This window comes from Musca autumnalis, unplaced genomic scaffold, assembly GCF_047663935.1.
Source record: "Musca autumnalis isolate F117 unplaced genomic scaffold, ASM4766393v1 scaffold_3, whole genome shotgun sequence".
Classification (NCBI taxonomy): Eukaryota; Metazoa; Arthropoda; class Insecta; order Diptera; family Muscidae; genus Musca; species Musca autumnalis.
In genome coordinates, this window is record NW_027411866.1 from 76,020,640 (window position 1) to 76,036,528 (window position 15,889).

At 39.3% G+C, this 15,889-nt stretch overlaps 1 protein-coding gene across 2 annotated transcripts in view; it reads left to right on the forward strand.

The window, feature by feature from the left end:
• The window catches only part of LOC141396382 (uncharacterized), an 84,882-nt gene that overhangs the window by 61,374 nt on the left and 7,619 nt on the right, over positions 1-15,889 (forward strand). For both annotated transcript variants that reach the window (XM_073971808.1, XM_073971809.1), the window contains 2 exons: positions 8,496-9,925; positions 9,994-10,350. In XM_073971808.1, coding sequence (XP_073827909.1) covers positions 8,496-9,925; positions 9,994-10,350 — 1,787 coding nt within the window. The remainder of the gene's footprint in view (positions 1-8,495; positions 9,926-9,993; positions 10,351-15,889) is intronic.

The window sequence follows — 15,889 nt, forward strand, 5'->3', positions numbered from 1 at the left end:
GCAGCTCCCCAGGTGACACCACGGGGAGGTCAGTGTCCACTTGAGATGAGAGAGGGACCAAGATAAATCCTGGACTTTACCATGTTAAAGCCGGTCAGGACCGTTCCTTGGTATCTTTCTTCCCCTACGTCACCCTGTATATGATTAATATTATTTATTGTATATGATTAATAATATCCCAAATACTCGCCCTTATAAGATTAATATTCCATAAAACAGGTTTTCGTTGTGTAACGTTTTTTGCTTCTCCTGTAAAATTATTATTTTGTTAGTTACGTCTTTAGGCATTTATATAAGATATACGTAAATAAATGTACGTTAAGCAACGCTCTGAGTCTTATAACAGTTTCCGCAATACGCAAAAGTAATAACAACAACCATCTACCCTATAGAAAAACCCCTACAAATATGTGCGAATTTGTGTTATTAATGCAACCGGGGAAACAAACAAACACTATGTTTATTACAAACACACATAGAGAGTAATTGTTCACCTGCGCTCAAATGTACATATGTGTTTTGTGCATATGTATGTACGTTTAACACACGCATTTTCGTTAACATATCTACGAGGAAGGCAAAATGGACAAACGAAATATCTGAATTTGTATCCACAAATCCCCATCTCATTGCATCGAGGATGTGATGAGTTGTTGTGTGTTTCACGCACTTTCTTTTTTTGCGATTTTAAGAAAAGAAATTCATAAAATGTATTGAATGTCAACAAAACAACTAAAAAGTATCAGTCAGCTTTGCCGACAGAGGTACACCCTCAACCTCTGACTTAAAAAAAACAGTAAGGAAAGAATCAAAGTCGGGCGGGCCGACTATATAATACCCTAAACCACTGTGAATATGTAAAGTATATATGGGAGCTAAATCCAAATCAGAACAGATTTTGATATAATTGTTCACATTTATTTGTAGGCCAAATACCGTCACATAGTCCAAATTTCATCAAAATTGGACATATATAGCGTGTTTCGTGCATCAAATACCTCAAATCGGCCGAAAATATATATGGGAGCTATATCAAAATCTGAACCGATTTCGATATGATTTGCCACAGTTGTTTCTAGACTAACCACCGTCACGCATTCCAAATTTCACTGAAATCGGACAAATATAGCGTGTTTCGTGCATCAAATACCTCAAATCTGGTTAAAATATATATGAGAGCTATATCCAAATCTGAACCGATTTCGATATAATTTGGCACATTTATTTCTAGTCCAAATCCTGGCAAACATTCCAAATTTTATTGAAATCGTACATATATAGCGCGTTTCGTGCATCAAGTACCTAAAATCGACCGAGAATACATATAGGAGCTATAGCCAAACTTGAACCGATTTCTATATAATTTGGCACACTTATTTCTATACTAAATACCGTCGCACATTCCAAATTTAATTGAAATCGGACATATATAGCGTGTTTCGTGCATCAAATACCTCAAATCGGCCGAAAATATATATGGGAGCTATATCAAAATCTCAACCGCTTTTTACCAAAATAAATAGCGTTCGTCCTTTGGCCAAAAAAGCTATCTTCCCCAATTTTCATGCGAATCGGACAATAAATGCGACCTGTACTTTGTTTACAAAAATACATGGACAGACGGTCAGACGGACAGACAGACGGACATGCGTATATCGACTCAGAAAGTGATTCTATGTATATCCCTAAAAGGAACTATGGGTCTATCTCGTTTCCTTTTGCATGTTACAAACTAATGCACAAAGACCCTACCCTTACCACAAGGTGATGTAGGGTATAAAACACGTAAAAAACCTTAAGTTCGGCCGGGCCGAACTTTTTTTAACTTCCAACATAAAATAGTCTTAATTAAAATGGAATAATTAGTTTATTTGCACATTTGGTGGAAATTTTTTTCGACTAAATTCCTAAATTATCTAATCTAAAAAATGTGTTCAGCCAGGTGAAAGGTACCGCCTATAGAGCTATATCAAAGTGTCTATTTATCTTTACAATTTTTGGTGGAAAAGTTTTATAACTGCAGAGAACCTCAAAAGTCAAATTACGGCTACTTCCGTCAAACAATGTAACTAAGACCCTCAAAATACCGAAATCGGGAGGTACCGTTATATAGGAGCTACACCAAAAGATGGACCTAAATATGTTGACGATTTTTAGTGAAGAAGTTTCGTGACCACTGAAAATTCAAATGTCAAATTAAAGCTAGATAAGTTACAAATTGTAGCTAAAATCCTCAAAATACCGAAAATCGGGAGGTACCGTTATATGGGGTCTATACCAAAACGTGAATCTATGTTGACAATTTTTAGAGGAGATGTTTTGTTACCACTGGGAACCTCAACTGTAGTTCGGTTAAAAATTGTAGCTAAAATCTTCAAAATACCGAAAATCGGGAGGCACCGTTATATGGGGGCTATACCAAAACGTGGACCTATGTTGACGATTTTTGGTGAAGATGTTTTGTAACCACTGTGAACCTTTAATTTTATATTACAGGTAGTTTGGTCAAAAAATGTAGATAAGATTTTCAAAATACCGAAAATCGGGAGGTACCGTTATATGGGGGCTATACCAAAACATGGACCTATATTGACGATTTTTGGTGGAGAAGTTTCGTGCCCATCGAGAACCTTAAATGCCAAATTACAGATTGTTCGGTTATAAATTTTAGCTAAAATTCTCAAAATACCGAAAATCGGGAGGTACCGCTATATGGGGGCTATACAAAACGTGAACCTATGTTGACAATTTTTGAAGGAGATATTTTGTGAGCACTAGGAACCTCAAATGTCAATTTACTGGTAATTCGGTTAAAAATGTTAGCTAAAATCCTCAAAATACCGAAAATCGAGAGTTACCGTTATATGGGGGCTATATCAAACCATGGACCTTTGTTGGCAATTTTTGAAAGTGATATTTTGTGACTACTGAGAATTTCAAATGTCAAATTACAGCTAGTTCGGTTAAAAATTATAGCTAAAATTCTCAAAATACCAAAACTCCGGAGGTACCGTAAAATGGGGGCTATACCAAAACGTGAACCTTTGTTGACAATTTTTGAAGGAGATGTTTTGTGGCCACTGTGAAAATTATAGCTAAAATTCTCAAAATACCGAAACTCGGGAGGTGCCTTTATATGGGGGCTATACCAAAACGTGGACCTATGTTGACGGTTTTTGGTGGAGATGTTTTGTAGCCACTGCGAACCTTAAATATTAAATTACAGGTAGTTTGGTCAAAAAATTTAGCTAAAATCTTCAAAATAACTACCCCACCCCCTATGGTGATTAAAATGGCTATCAGGGTATGTATCACCCGAGGAAGTACTGCAAGAAAGCATGCCACTGTGTTGCTAAACTGAACGAATCTTTGTCTCCCCATGTAGATGGTCCACTGAAGACATGATGAGGCACCCTGTTGCAGTTCTCAGGGCGGCATTCTGACAGGCTTGAATACTTTTTTTCCATTACGTTGCACTTACATTTGCATAGCTGACCACAGACCGACCTATCGCGTTATACATATGTGGTCAACTAGATTTCTTTATATGCACCCCAAGTGCTTGTTTCTACATCTCAGATAGCTTTTGCATGCGCGGAGGTAGTTGGTGGTCGAAATTCTGATGTTATCGACCATCGCATTCAACTCAGTACTCGACTCTGCGGATCATTTGGTGAATAGAGTCGCCGTAGGTTTAGTGGCGGATATTTGCATATTACTCTCCTTGAAAATGGTGGTAAAATCAGTCAAAAAGGAGTTCAGCCTTTCACAAATGACATCAGGGAAGGTACCTGACTCCAAGTTCATACAATCATCTGCATACGTTACGATCTCATTACGGGGTTTGGACTTCTTGTTCCTGAATTCGGCGTACGACTGGAGACCACACATATAATTGAATATCCATCGTTTCAAACATGGTCGGAGGGTAGTCTGCTCGATATCCTCAAACAGAGTGGAGTGCTTTACAGTGTCAAATGCTTTTGACAAGTCAAGAAGCGTCACCATCACTGTTCTATCACACGGCTTGCTGTGGTTGAGTCTTCAACTAATAGGTATAGAGATGGCATGCAGCGCTGTTGTCGTACTGTGCTGCTTACGCAACCTATGCTGAGAAGGATTAAATCCTCAAATGTCTTTGCTACGGGCGACAAAAGCGAAATCGGTCTGTAAGATTCACCTTTGCTGGCATCCTTGCTTGGCTTCATAGCGGGACCACCCTGTCCATTTTCCAGACTTCGGGAATGATATGTGCGACTGGCGACATCGAGCCGTTTCAGCATTACCATGGAGATTCTATCAGGGCCCAACGCTTTGGATGATTTAGCTTTCCTGATGACATTCGCAACATCATCCATTGTAGTAGTACTCTTCTTTTTGCCCTGTCACTAACTTGAGCACCTATTCGGATTAGTTACCGTAGCGTCGCCTAACGTGGCTGACGTCCTATCTTCCCTCTTTCCAGGGTTCGAGAGTCACTTAACCTTTGCCCACAATTCACTTATTCCGGTTCCAATGTTGCAACTCTTCAGATGATTTGACCACTTGTTCCTCCTATGTTCACCGACCAACCAATTAACTTCCAGTGTCAGCTCCCTGTTGCCAGATGTCAGGCGAACTGTGCCATTATCATCTTATCCTGTAGGGGCGTCCACATTGACCGTGCAAAACGTAGAGCTATCAATCTGCACAGCCAGCACTATATGCCTCGGGTCGTATCCGAGAACCGAATGCCACAACTAATTAAATTCCCTTGAGACCAGACGGTTACGACCTTCCAATTGTGGGCTAATGTTGGGGCTATAACCTGGAGAATAGCTATTTATCGGCGGGATATATACATTCAGTAATTCTACCTCGGCAGTTGCACAGCTGACTGCTACCACCAGGCTCAAGCGAGATAGGTCTGTATTGAACAGAGTGGTGCAATAGGAAAGCTAATCCCCCACCTCCACTTCTGGTGTGATCCTTCCGCAGTACGTTGCAATCATCACAACACTGTACGCTGCAGTTGTTGTTGAGCTTGGTTTCATGCACTGCGGCGACTATTATATTCTTCCAACTCATGAAATCCCCTATTTCCTTGGTATTACCTCGGAGACCATTGCAATTACATTGAAAAGGATGCATTTTCAGGTATTGAAAAACCAAGACTGGTGTTTGATGCTGCGTGTGCCGCTCCTTTTGAGGGGACTGCGACGAAGTCGGGTATTCTGATGACGACGACTCACTGGGGCATGTGTTCACGCAGCATGCAGCAACATGGTTCCTGTCATAGTCTCTTGCATGAACGAGTCCAGAACAACCCCTGAAATGCACCCACTCCCTGCATATATTGCACCTAAATTAATTAGCGGTTAAAAGGTTGTATTCGCCTACCCCACGGTGCTCCTGAAGCAACTTTAAATGAAAGGTGCTTACACCTGGGAAGTTTTTGCGGATTCTGAAACTACAATGTTCATAGATGAGAAAAATAAAAAAAAGATCGCCGGAGCGCTTTTTAAATAAATCGCGATTCAAGTTGACATTTTTAGGGGTGTTTTAGATTTTGACGATTTTGCTTAGAAACCGCAAGTCCTACCGAAATGAGACTAAAGAAAATGTTGTAGCTATGAAAATTCTCTACAAGCTTGTCCTTTACGATAATGTCATACACGGTGCGCCTTAACTAACTTTAAGTGAAACCGCTTACACCTGTGAAGTTTTTGCGGATTTTAAAACAGCAATGTTCATAGGTGAGAAAAATCCAAAAAACAAGAAAAAATCGCTGGAGGGATTTTTAATTAAATCGCGGTCAAAATTCACATTTTTAGGTTTATTTTAGGTTTTCGCGATTTTGCTTGGAAACCGCAAGTCCTATCGAAATTGGGATGAAGAACATGTTGTAGCTGTAAAAATTCTCTAGAGGATTGACTGTTATGATTTGCTCCTAGGTTTTACCATTTTTGAGATATACTCGTATAGATATCAGGAAAAATGTCTAAAATTGTCTTTTCCATTTCAAAAAAATCAAAAAAATTTTTTGATGCTACATCAATGATTTTTGGTACATAGATTTAGAAAAAAATCTGCATTCCAAATCTGTTTTCGTTAATAACTTTGATCGTTGCGCGCAAAAGATATGACCGTTTTAATTATGATAATTAGAAAAAATTCTAAAAAAATCGCTGCTTAATATAGTTAGCTGTTATATCCTATTATCGTTAACTGAATTCGTACCCTTTGCGATGATGCAAAAAATAATCGCAAAGTCTCAATGGATTCGCGAAAAAATCAAATTTGTTAAATAATTTCACGTATTTACAAACATATTTTTGAAACAATAGCGCTCATAGTTACGAAAAAAATATAAAAAAAATTATAACAGCATCCAGACATTTTGAGGAATAAAATGAAACCTAAGTTGTGAAGGTTGGAGCTATAGTATTCATGTTATTTGCAAAAATACGAAGAAAATATTACGAAAAAATTAAAATCATATTATTCTAATTTTATTTTTTTATGGTTTTATAGGAAAAGTTGGAGAAAAAATGTTTGAGTTCTTCGGCATTTTCGTCAAAATTTCACGCAATAATGATGATATTCCGTTGTAACAAATTGTTCGCTTATAGTTTTCCTATTGGATAATATTATTAGAACCTTATATTAAATCACAAGGAATTCCAATGGTGGCATAACGTAAAAATAATGTTATATTGAATATTACAACATTTGAGATGCATATAAACCGCGTAATTATGAAAATGACATGATGCGCATCCGATTTTCCAACACAGCGAATCAATCCCTCTTATTTGATGTACAGTTTGTCAAATCCTATTTGGCGGCCACGATGTAGCATCTGCTGCATTTAAGGGTGCAAAATACAGTAAAATGGTCATAATTTGCGCGAAGTTCATTTACATTTTATGCGCATCCGATTTCAATAATCACCATTAAAAAATACATCCTTCTATGCCGTTTCAATGCGATCCATCAAGAACCGTGGATGTAGCATCGCACTTAATTTTTAGAAAAAATCTATTATATCTCTGGATTAGCGATAGTTTTTAAATATCTGTTTTCGTACAGTTTAAACACGCGTATCGATCTATTTATTTGAGTAGAACTGACACATCCAAAACGCGTTTTAATATGCGATATTTTCAAAATAATTTTTTGCACATTTTCGAAATTTGAGGGGTATCATATCCGCCGATCTAGTGGGTGGATTTTTACGCGTCGTGGCTTGTTAGATTCAGAACGTAAAAAAACTAAATTTACCCGGGTTTCCACGGAAATCGAATGACGTTTGTAAATTTTAAACCAAAAAAATAGGTTTTTGAGAAAAATTTACGCACAAAAATTTCGTGTTTAGGCGCAGATTACTGTGATCCTGTGAGGGCTACACCCTCATGTTATACATTAAAAAATGCGAAATCGCGAGTACTACAATCCAATAATAAGCTTTTAGGGAAATCCAGCTGCGCGTCCCGATTAGAGCAAAAATTCAAAAAACCCCATTTTTCTGGTTTCAAAATGTCAGTATCCGTTTGAGGTAGATACAGTGGATATATTAAAAAATCACACATTAGAAATTTCAACTCTGAAGTGTGCTCTTTAACTTCTCCTTTGAGCATTAAGCTCTACATTGTGTTGTAAAACCACTAATTGGAAAATAACATAATGAAACTCGTTTATTTCAACGATTTTTTCCGATTTTTTTACATTAGTATGACCACAGCTTCTGCTCAAATTATTATTTTAAGAAACCCCTCGGTGAATCGGGCTAAAACAGTTTATTTTGCCGAAATGCGGTCAAAAGTTATGGTATAGTAAAACTGTTCGCGAGTTACAATACCCCATACCTCAGTTTCAACATAAGTTAATTTTCTACAAAAAGCTTGATATTCAAACAACACTTTTAGCTTTTTTGTTAGGTTTTCACGATTTGCTTGAAAACGGTAAGTCTTATAGAAATGGGACTAGAGAGAATCTTTTAGCTGTCAAAATTTTCTACAAGATTGACTTTCGTAATTTTTTCCTAGGTTGTATAATTTTCGAGATATATAACTTTAAGGTGGGAAATTGCAGTCATGACAATTTTTATAACTTCTATATCTCAATAACGGTAAAAGCTACGAAATTATCATAAAGGTCACTCATGTAGAGAATTTTCATAGCTACAACATTTTGTTTATTCCCATTCCGATAGGACTTGCTTGGTTTCTAAGCAAAATCGTGAAAACCTAAAAAACCTCTAAAAATGTCAACTTGAATCGCGATTTATTTAAAAAGCGCTCCGGCGATTTTTTTTTTGTTTTTTGATTTTTCTCATCTATGAACAATTAGTTTCAGAAACCGCAAAAAATTCCCAGGTGAAAACACCTTCTATGTAAAATTGCTTCACGTCTCAAAATAAATTTATTGGTTTAGATAAATATTCTCAATATTTTTGAAACTGACTTCAATTACAACTAATCTCCTATTTTCTTTCTCCAAATTTCCCCTTCCAGCTTACCCCCACCATCGGCGTCTAACACACCAACAAAATCTTTCGATAGCAACTTCAAATTGGAACCCAATCTTAGTGCCAAAGATTTCGGAAGCAACAGTCAAACAGGAGAAAATGGTCCTGGTCTTAGCGCCACCACCCCAGGTCCCGGTAGCAGTAAAGCACCCAGTTTGGCCGGTGATGCTCCACCAGCACCAACAAAACGTAAATATCGAAAACGAGTGCAATTCAATGACAACCTTAATGGCCTCAATAAGCTAAAGAACTTTTCCAACTTTGCATTGAAAGCCAAAAAGCAATTAGCAGGTGGTGGAACTGAAAATGCAACCACCGGGGATGCCGTACCAGAGGTATTGGATTGTCGCATAGCTGAGAAAATCAAAAGTGAGCTGGAAGAGAAGTCAGCGTCAAAAGAGTCCCTAGCCTTGTGTTTGAAAAAAGGCGATGGTTTCGGCGGTGATGATGAGGAGGAAGATGATGAAGATGCCGGCACAGCCTCCATGACTGGGGAGACAACAGTCGATGGTATGAACAGTGGGCCCAATGGTAACTTCCATGTTCGAGTCAAGGGTAAAAAGGGTGGTGCGAAAAATATGAACCCACCACCACCATCTTCGTATATCGATGAAGATGAAGACTGTGGTGCCGGACTGGAGGCTAGCGATGATGACGAAGAAGATGAAGAACCCGATGAAGAAACTTTGGCTCGAGAAATGAAAAACGAACAGAATTTCGTGGAAGAAGAAGATGAGCTGGATATAGCTTTCAGGTCACATCAATCGTGTCGTGAGTGTTCCATTGGCCATGATTATAAAGTTTGTCCCTTGCGTACTGCCATTGGAACCGTTACGGATGCGGTTGATTTGGCTGAATGGTTGGAACGGAAAAATCTTGAGGCATTGGCAAAACTGAAAGCCGATGCTCAACGTCAGGCCAAACAGTTGCATGGTGATGATGATGAAGATATGGATGATTCGTCACAACTTTCTGAGCTTGAGACAAAGCCTTTGATTACATTTGCTGAGGCTTCGGTGCCGGCTGAATTTGAACTGCACAATGTTGAACCTCATGTGACGGGAGTATTTTGTCGCACCGAGGTAAGGGCTTTCACCAAATTGGGCCCTCTACGTGGACAATCGGTGCAGGCAACGGAAATTCGTGAGGCCAGCGATATGAAATGGATATTCGAAATTTGTGAGGCCGGTGCTGAGAAGTCCCAATTTCTGCTGTGTGATAATCCCAATTCATCGAATTGGTTGCGCTATATACGACCGGCGCCAACCTACGAAGAGCGTAATGTGAATTTGGTCTTTATAGAATCTCAGGCATTTTTCGTTACTTGTAGAGACTTGAAGAATGGCATGGAGTTGCTGTACTGGAGCGATGATTGTAATACCATGTGGCGTAAGAAGCATTGGTCGGAAAAGACAAGTAAGTAGATTCAAGTTTTCTCATAAAAGCCATTTTTTTTAATTTAAATCTCTCTATTTTTCTTCCAGATTGTGGTGGCTGCAATTTGAAATTCGATCACCCCCTTTACTATCGCACCCATTGTTCCATATTCCATGATCCCACAATGAGTTTGACAATACGTAAATATCATTGCAAGGTTTGTGGTGAAGCGGTGCTGGGTAAGGACAACATCATGAAACATGCCGCCGAGAAACACGATGGCAAAGGTGCCCACCAGTGCCAATTCTGTAATAAGTTCTTTTTACGCATCAGCTATTTGGATATGCATCGAACCTATGGTTGTGTCGCCAATCCGAATCGTACACGACCTATTTGTGATTTTTGTGGTCGCAAATTCTATCGACCGCAAAAACTCAAAGCCCACATACGACGAATGCACAGTGGTAAGATTTTCAAGAACATTAAAATTGTTCGCCCATCATTCGCATCATCAATAACAAAAAATAACAACAACAACTGCAACTACTACTACTACAACTACTAACAATTTGTATATTTGCAATGACAAAAATAAGATTGTATGCCGCAAGCCACTCTAAATGCAACTCTTTAGTAGTCGAATAATAATGAACAGATGCATATGGGATGCATTTAAACGACCACATACTAAACTACTGTATACATACATACAAATGTTTATACATATATTGGAATAGATGTGTTAGTTGCAATGACCGATGCTCGTCTGAATGTGTTAGCATCGATATAGATCCCCATATTATGATTTTAAGTGCAGGATGGGATTTTGGGATACTCGTACAAATGAGTTACTCCTGGCACCGTCGCTTCGCTTAATACCACCACAATTTTTTAATAGTCAGGGCTCTGAATTTATCCCAATTCGGTGTCCTGGGAGTTCTATGGAGACTCTGTATGGCTCCAAGTATAGAGATTTGGAAAGGTATCATCCTGTGATTCCAGATTGAACACATTTCAGAAACCCTCCAATTATTTATATCAGTGTCGTTCATGTGAATGAGGGTTATACAGTTCGGGCATTCTCTTGAGAATGCTACTTAACCGGACCTTAGTTGTGCCAGCATGGAACGAATTTGCTTGGGAAAAGCCGCGCACTATCCGAAACTGCTGGGAGATTCTGGTTAGCACTTTGATGCATCTGCAGGCATTTATGGCTTCGGAGGCCGTGTTTAGAGACTTCGCCGTCGACAGTCGGTCAACGTCCGATGGAAAGACATCTTTGATGTCCTCACGATAGTAACTTAAGTCCTTACAGTGGGTCTTCCACCTCGGCTGATAACTGTCTTGCTTGCAACGCATTATTTTGCTTGACTGACAGCATCCTGGTCTCCTTGTGAAGATAATACACTTGTGAATTATTTTGGAGCATTCGGAGGATCCTCCATTGTATTTCACTCAGGAAGGAAGTCAAAACCGTGGCGGCATAATTGAAAATAGACAGACCAATGACCTTATATGTCGCTTCCAAAGTCATCTTATCTTTGACCCAGGAGGTGTCGGCTAATGCTTTTAGGACTTTGTTACTGGAGTGCAAAGAGAAGTGAAGAAGATTATAGAAGTATATAGGGTATACGCCTGTCTCCGACGAATATATCGAGTGCTAGGGTTACTTCTCGCGTCTAGGATGTAAAAGTGAGACGGATTGCGTCCCCGGAAGAAATTATCGACGGTGATTAGATAGTCGGAAATTTAAGCACATACGTCGTGAACTAACGCGTACGATAGCATCGAAATATTTGCTGGTGAATTGGGGAGCATCGCAAGTTAAAAGTTGACAAAATGGGTGAAAGGACCGGAAAGTTTGGTCTCGTAAGAGTAATTCTGTCAACTGGAAGGAAACGCTTAGCCGCTTTGAGAACTGTTTTTTGTTTTTAAATATTTTCTTATGCTTTCTGGCGCACGAGGGTAGGGGCAATGGACTCAGGGTGTCTGTCCTCAATTCACGGACGTTTGACATAAGAACATCGTTCGGAAGCTTGGAGTGTGGTATGTCGCGATCAGCAGAGAAATGGATGGAATGCTCTGAGGTGCATGAGGTTTCGTGCTTGATGTTATTGGGTGCTGACATTGCTGGCTATGGATTCTTGTTATCAGTCGCGGTGTGAGTTTGAACTGGGGCACCTTTCCGGTTACACCAGTTATGGCATACCCTGAACAAGTCCAGACCGGGGTTTGCGCAATTAGGTGGATGGAGAGCAAAGTTCACGGCATATTTTGTTTACCTGTAAAAAAAACTTCAGGCCGAGTGGACCATAGTCGTTCCGGATCGTAGATCCAATTGTCGTGTTAAGCGTAATAGTTTTCGGTCATCTTGGTGATGCCACAAGTTAAATATATGGAGGATACCTTTATTTCATTAATCACCAAACATGTATGCATAGTAGTTATGGTCTAAATGCTAAGTATGCTGTCAGTTACACACACATGTACGTCAGTCCTGATATTTTTACAGCATTTAAATTAGCCCTAATAAAACAGTTTCAATAAATTTCTATCATTTATTCAATAACGAAAGATGCATAACCACTTAATTGCCGTTATAACAGTCATATCAATGGGCGATTTTAGTTGAAATTATTGGCAATGCCTAAAATTACCCTCACTCATGAAGCCTGTGTTGAATTTGTGAAAGGGAAAATTCCCTGAAATAATTATCTCAAAACAAAGAATAATTTCATATTGAAACAAAGATATTAAATTACACTGACGTACGTGTGGGTGTGTGCGTATGAAAAATTTGTAATTAAGTAATTTGTAAATTTGAATTACAACATAACAACTATAATTATAGACATTTGAATGCGTGTGTGTGCATAAATGAATGTGATATCATAGCGTTGTTGTAATTTAATACAATCAAATTCAACATCATTTATTATATTTGTATGTATGTGCGTATTTGTACTTATAAATGTAATTGTAAATTAATATTATTATAATTATTTACTAACAATTGATAAGCCATTGATAACCCAGCTCATTATTCATTTAGTCATTCATTCATTCCAATCGGCATTCATTAATTGCAATCATTCATTACTAACACTACCACAAAGACAGTTATAATAATTTCGTTTTCTGTCATTTTTCATCTGTATATTTTGCTTTTGTTATTATTGAACACTCACAATTGCAATTGTTTAGTTAATTTATTTTATTATTATAAAGGTCCTTTTCTTAATGAATTTCTGTTGCTACGATGATACAACTAGAAAGGTAAACTGCGCCATATTTTATACGCCGGGAAATTTCAAAATTACATCCCATCTTGATACATTTATTTAAAACGAATAACAAGAAACGCTATTATTCTATTACCTTCTTCCTTTGTTCCTACATCTATCTGTATTTATTCTCAGACTAGTTTTGATATCGAATGTAGAAATTGAATCGAGATTTTTTCGCCATAAATATCAGTATCATAATTTCCCAATATATTACCCATAATGATGCTGGTCACGCGTAATTCAAAAATGTTCTACTCTACTACCGATCAAAGTTGCAAGGGGTATACAGGTGTTTAAGAGCCACCACCCATGTGTTCAGTTGAATATCTACATATATTAGTGTTAAGTTTTTCCCTGCCTATAGCATCGCGAGTTCAACTCTCAATGCCGACAAACCAAAAATACGAAAAGTTCTTCATGTATAAGCATGCGTTTAAACAATCCTTTCTGTTCGTAAGCGTAGCTCACTGTGTAGTGTGTTTAGCTACAAATCAGAAGTTTGCATGTTAAATCCCATCAGAGGGTAAAATATACCTATTTTCGTTATTTGAAGGCTGCAGTGTCAATAAAAACCCGAAATGGATGTCATTTTGGTATTTAGTCTTCGCTGGGGTAATGAAAGATTCCGGAAGAAAATTATCAGTATGGGTCCACATTTTCAGATGCCCCCCATAAAACGGTGCCTCCCGATTTTCGGTATTTTGAAGGTTTTAGCCTCATTATCTTACCGAACTGGCTGAAATTTGGTATTAAGTATTCATTGGCCTTCCAAACTTCCCGCCAGTATAGGTCCACGACTTTCTATAGCCGCCATAGAACAGTACCTCCCGGGTTTCCATATTTTGAAAGGTGAAGACCGGCTGGTCGTATATTCAGGTCCAATTCACTGTTCTGTGACACGACCGGTTCTGGTTGATAACTTGCCTCATATGTTTGTAAATGGCGTGCAGTGCTGTTGTGGCATCATACAGCTTCCAGAATCAGTGTTGATGATCCAAAACTGGATAGCACACTCTGGCGCTGGGGAGTAGTGACGCCTGGAGAATCGTCGCTACTGGTGACAAAAGTTATATCGGCCTGTATGAATCACCTTGCCTTCCAGGCGGGACCAGTAGCGGGACTATCCTACCCATTTCCAGTCTTCGGGAATGATGACAAATGATATGATGGTTTTGATTTATCTGGCTGCTTAAGCATCACCATTGAAATTCCGTCAGGTCCAAGCGCTTTGGATGATTTTTCCCCCTCGGATAACTTCTGCAACATCACCCATCGTAAACTGTGATGGTTTCTTGTCGGCTGGAAGAAATCATACACGACCCAAAAACGTTTCTCTTCGCCGAATCGATATCGGGGTGCTCAATAAATAATACCTGCACCTTTAAGATTTGTCACAACTCTACTGTTAAACATGACAGATATCCGATCATAATTTTTCTAAGGCTTCAAATTAATACTAAAGGTTTAGAGGCTGCAGCACTTCAGACACTCTAGTCACTTTTTCTGTTTGTTCTGACCGACTAATCTATTGACTTCCAATGCCAAATCTCAGACTCTGTGACCGCGATAGGGTTCGTATGTCGAGACTCATTACGCTCATTCGCTAACACCTTTGCTTCTGCTGGGAAATTAGGTCTTATTTTAGGTATTCTACCAGCAGGAATATGGTGAGTGGCTTTAGCAGTGATGATCCCTAAAGGTTAATGAATACTCTGAATCCTTGCCATTAGGTGTTCCCAAAGTCAAAGAGGGTACGGCGTTCAGAGGTGATGAAGTCGGATGGTCTATTGATGGATATGAGGAAAGAGAGGTGGTGGTCCGACCCAAGGGAAATGACAGATTGCCAAATCACGTCATTCGTAAGACCAGGTGACACGATTCGACTGGCATGAGCTATGACAGTCTCCTCCAATCTTGGTGGGGTATCCTCGTGCACGGTGCAAAATGTTGAGCTATCTATCTGCTCAGCCGACGCTATGCCTCTCTGGTCATTTCCTAGTGTGGAATGTCATAGCTCATGATGCGTATTAGAATCTTCTAGTACCAGCCAGTTATCGTCTTCCAGTTGTCTGATGTTAGGTGAATAACGCGGGATACAGCTGTTAATCGACGGGATATACACATTCAGCAGTTCTATCTCGGAGGTTCCACACTTGACCACTGCTCCCTACTAAAGTCAAGCGAGATAGGTCTGCAAGTCCACCGTCTCCACTCGTTGTACGACCCAAGCGCAGTATGTTGTGTCCATCACAACTCCGAAGACTTCAGGTGTTGTTTAGCCTCATTTGTGAACCGCCGCGACCATTGCCCAACTCCGACTCATAAAAGCCACAATCTCTTAGATTTTTTGACGAAGGGAACTGCAGCAGCAATACTAGATGCCAGTAACTGCAGTAACTGCGACTGGTACTACTGTGGCGGGGATTGTGCAGTAATTTCATAATCTTAAGACAATGACGAAGACTCACTGGGGATGAAGTCGGTGAAGCACGATGCTACGTAATCCCTATCACTTTACTCCATCGGGAAGGTCTGGCCTGAACAATTCCAGAAAGCTACGGCAAGTACCACGTTGTAACTCACCGACACCGACCTATGGTGGATGAAACATTGACAAACGGAGCAAAAGTATGGTCCGTGGTCGCACGGACCAAAAGAATGCGGTATTCCAGGATATACCGCTCCCAAAATAGGAATATAGACGAACATGAACTCT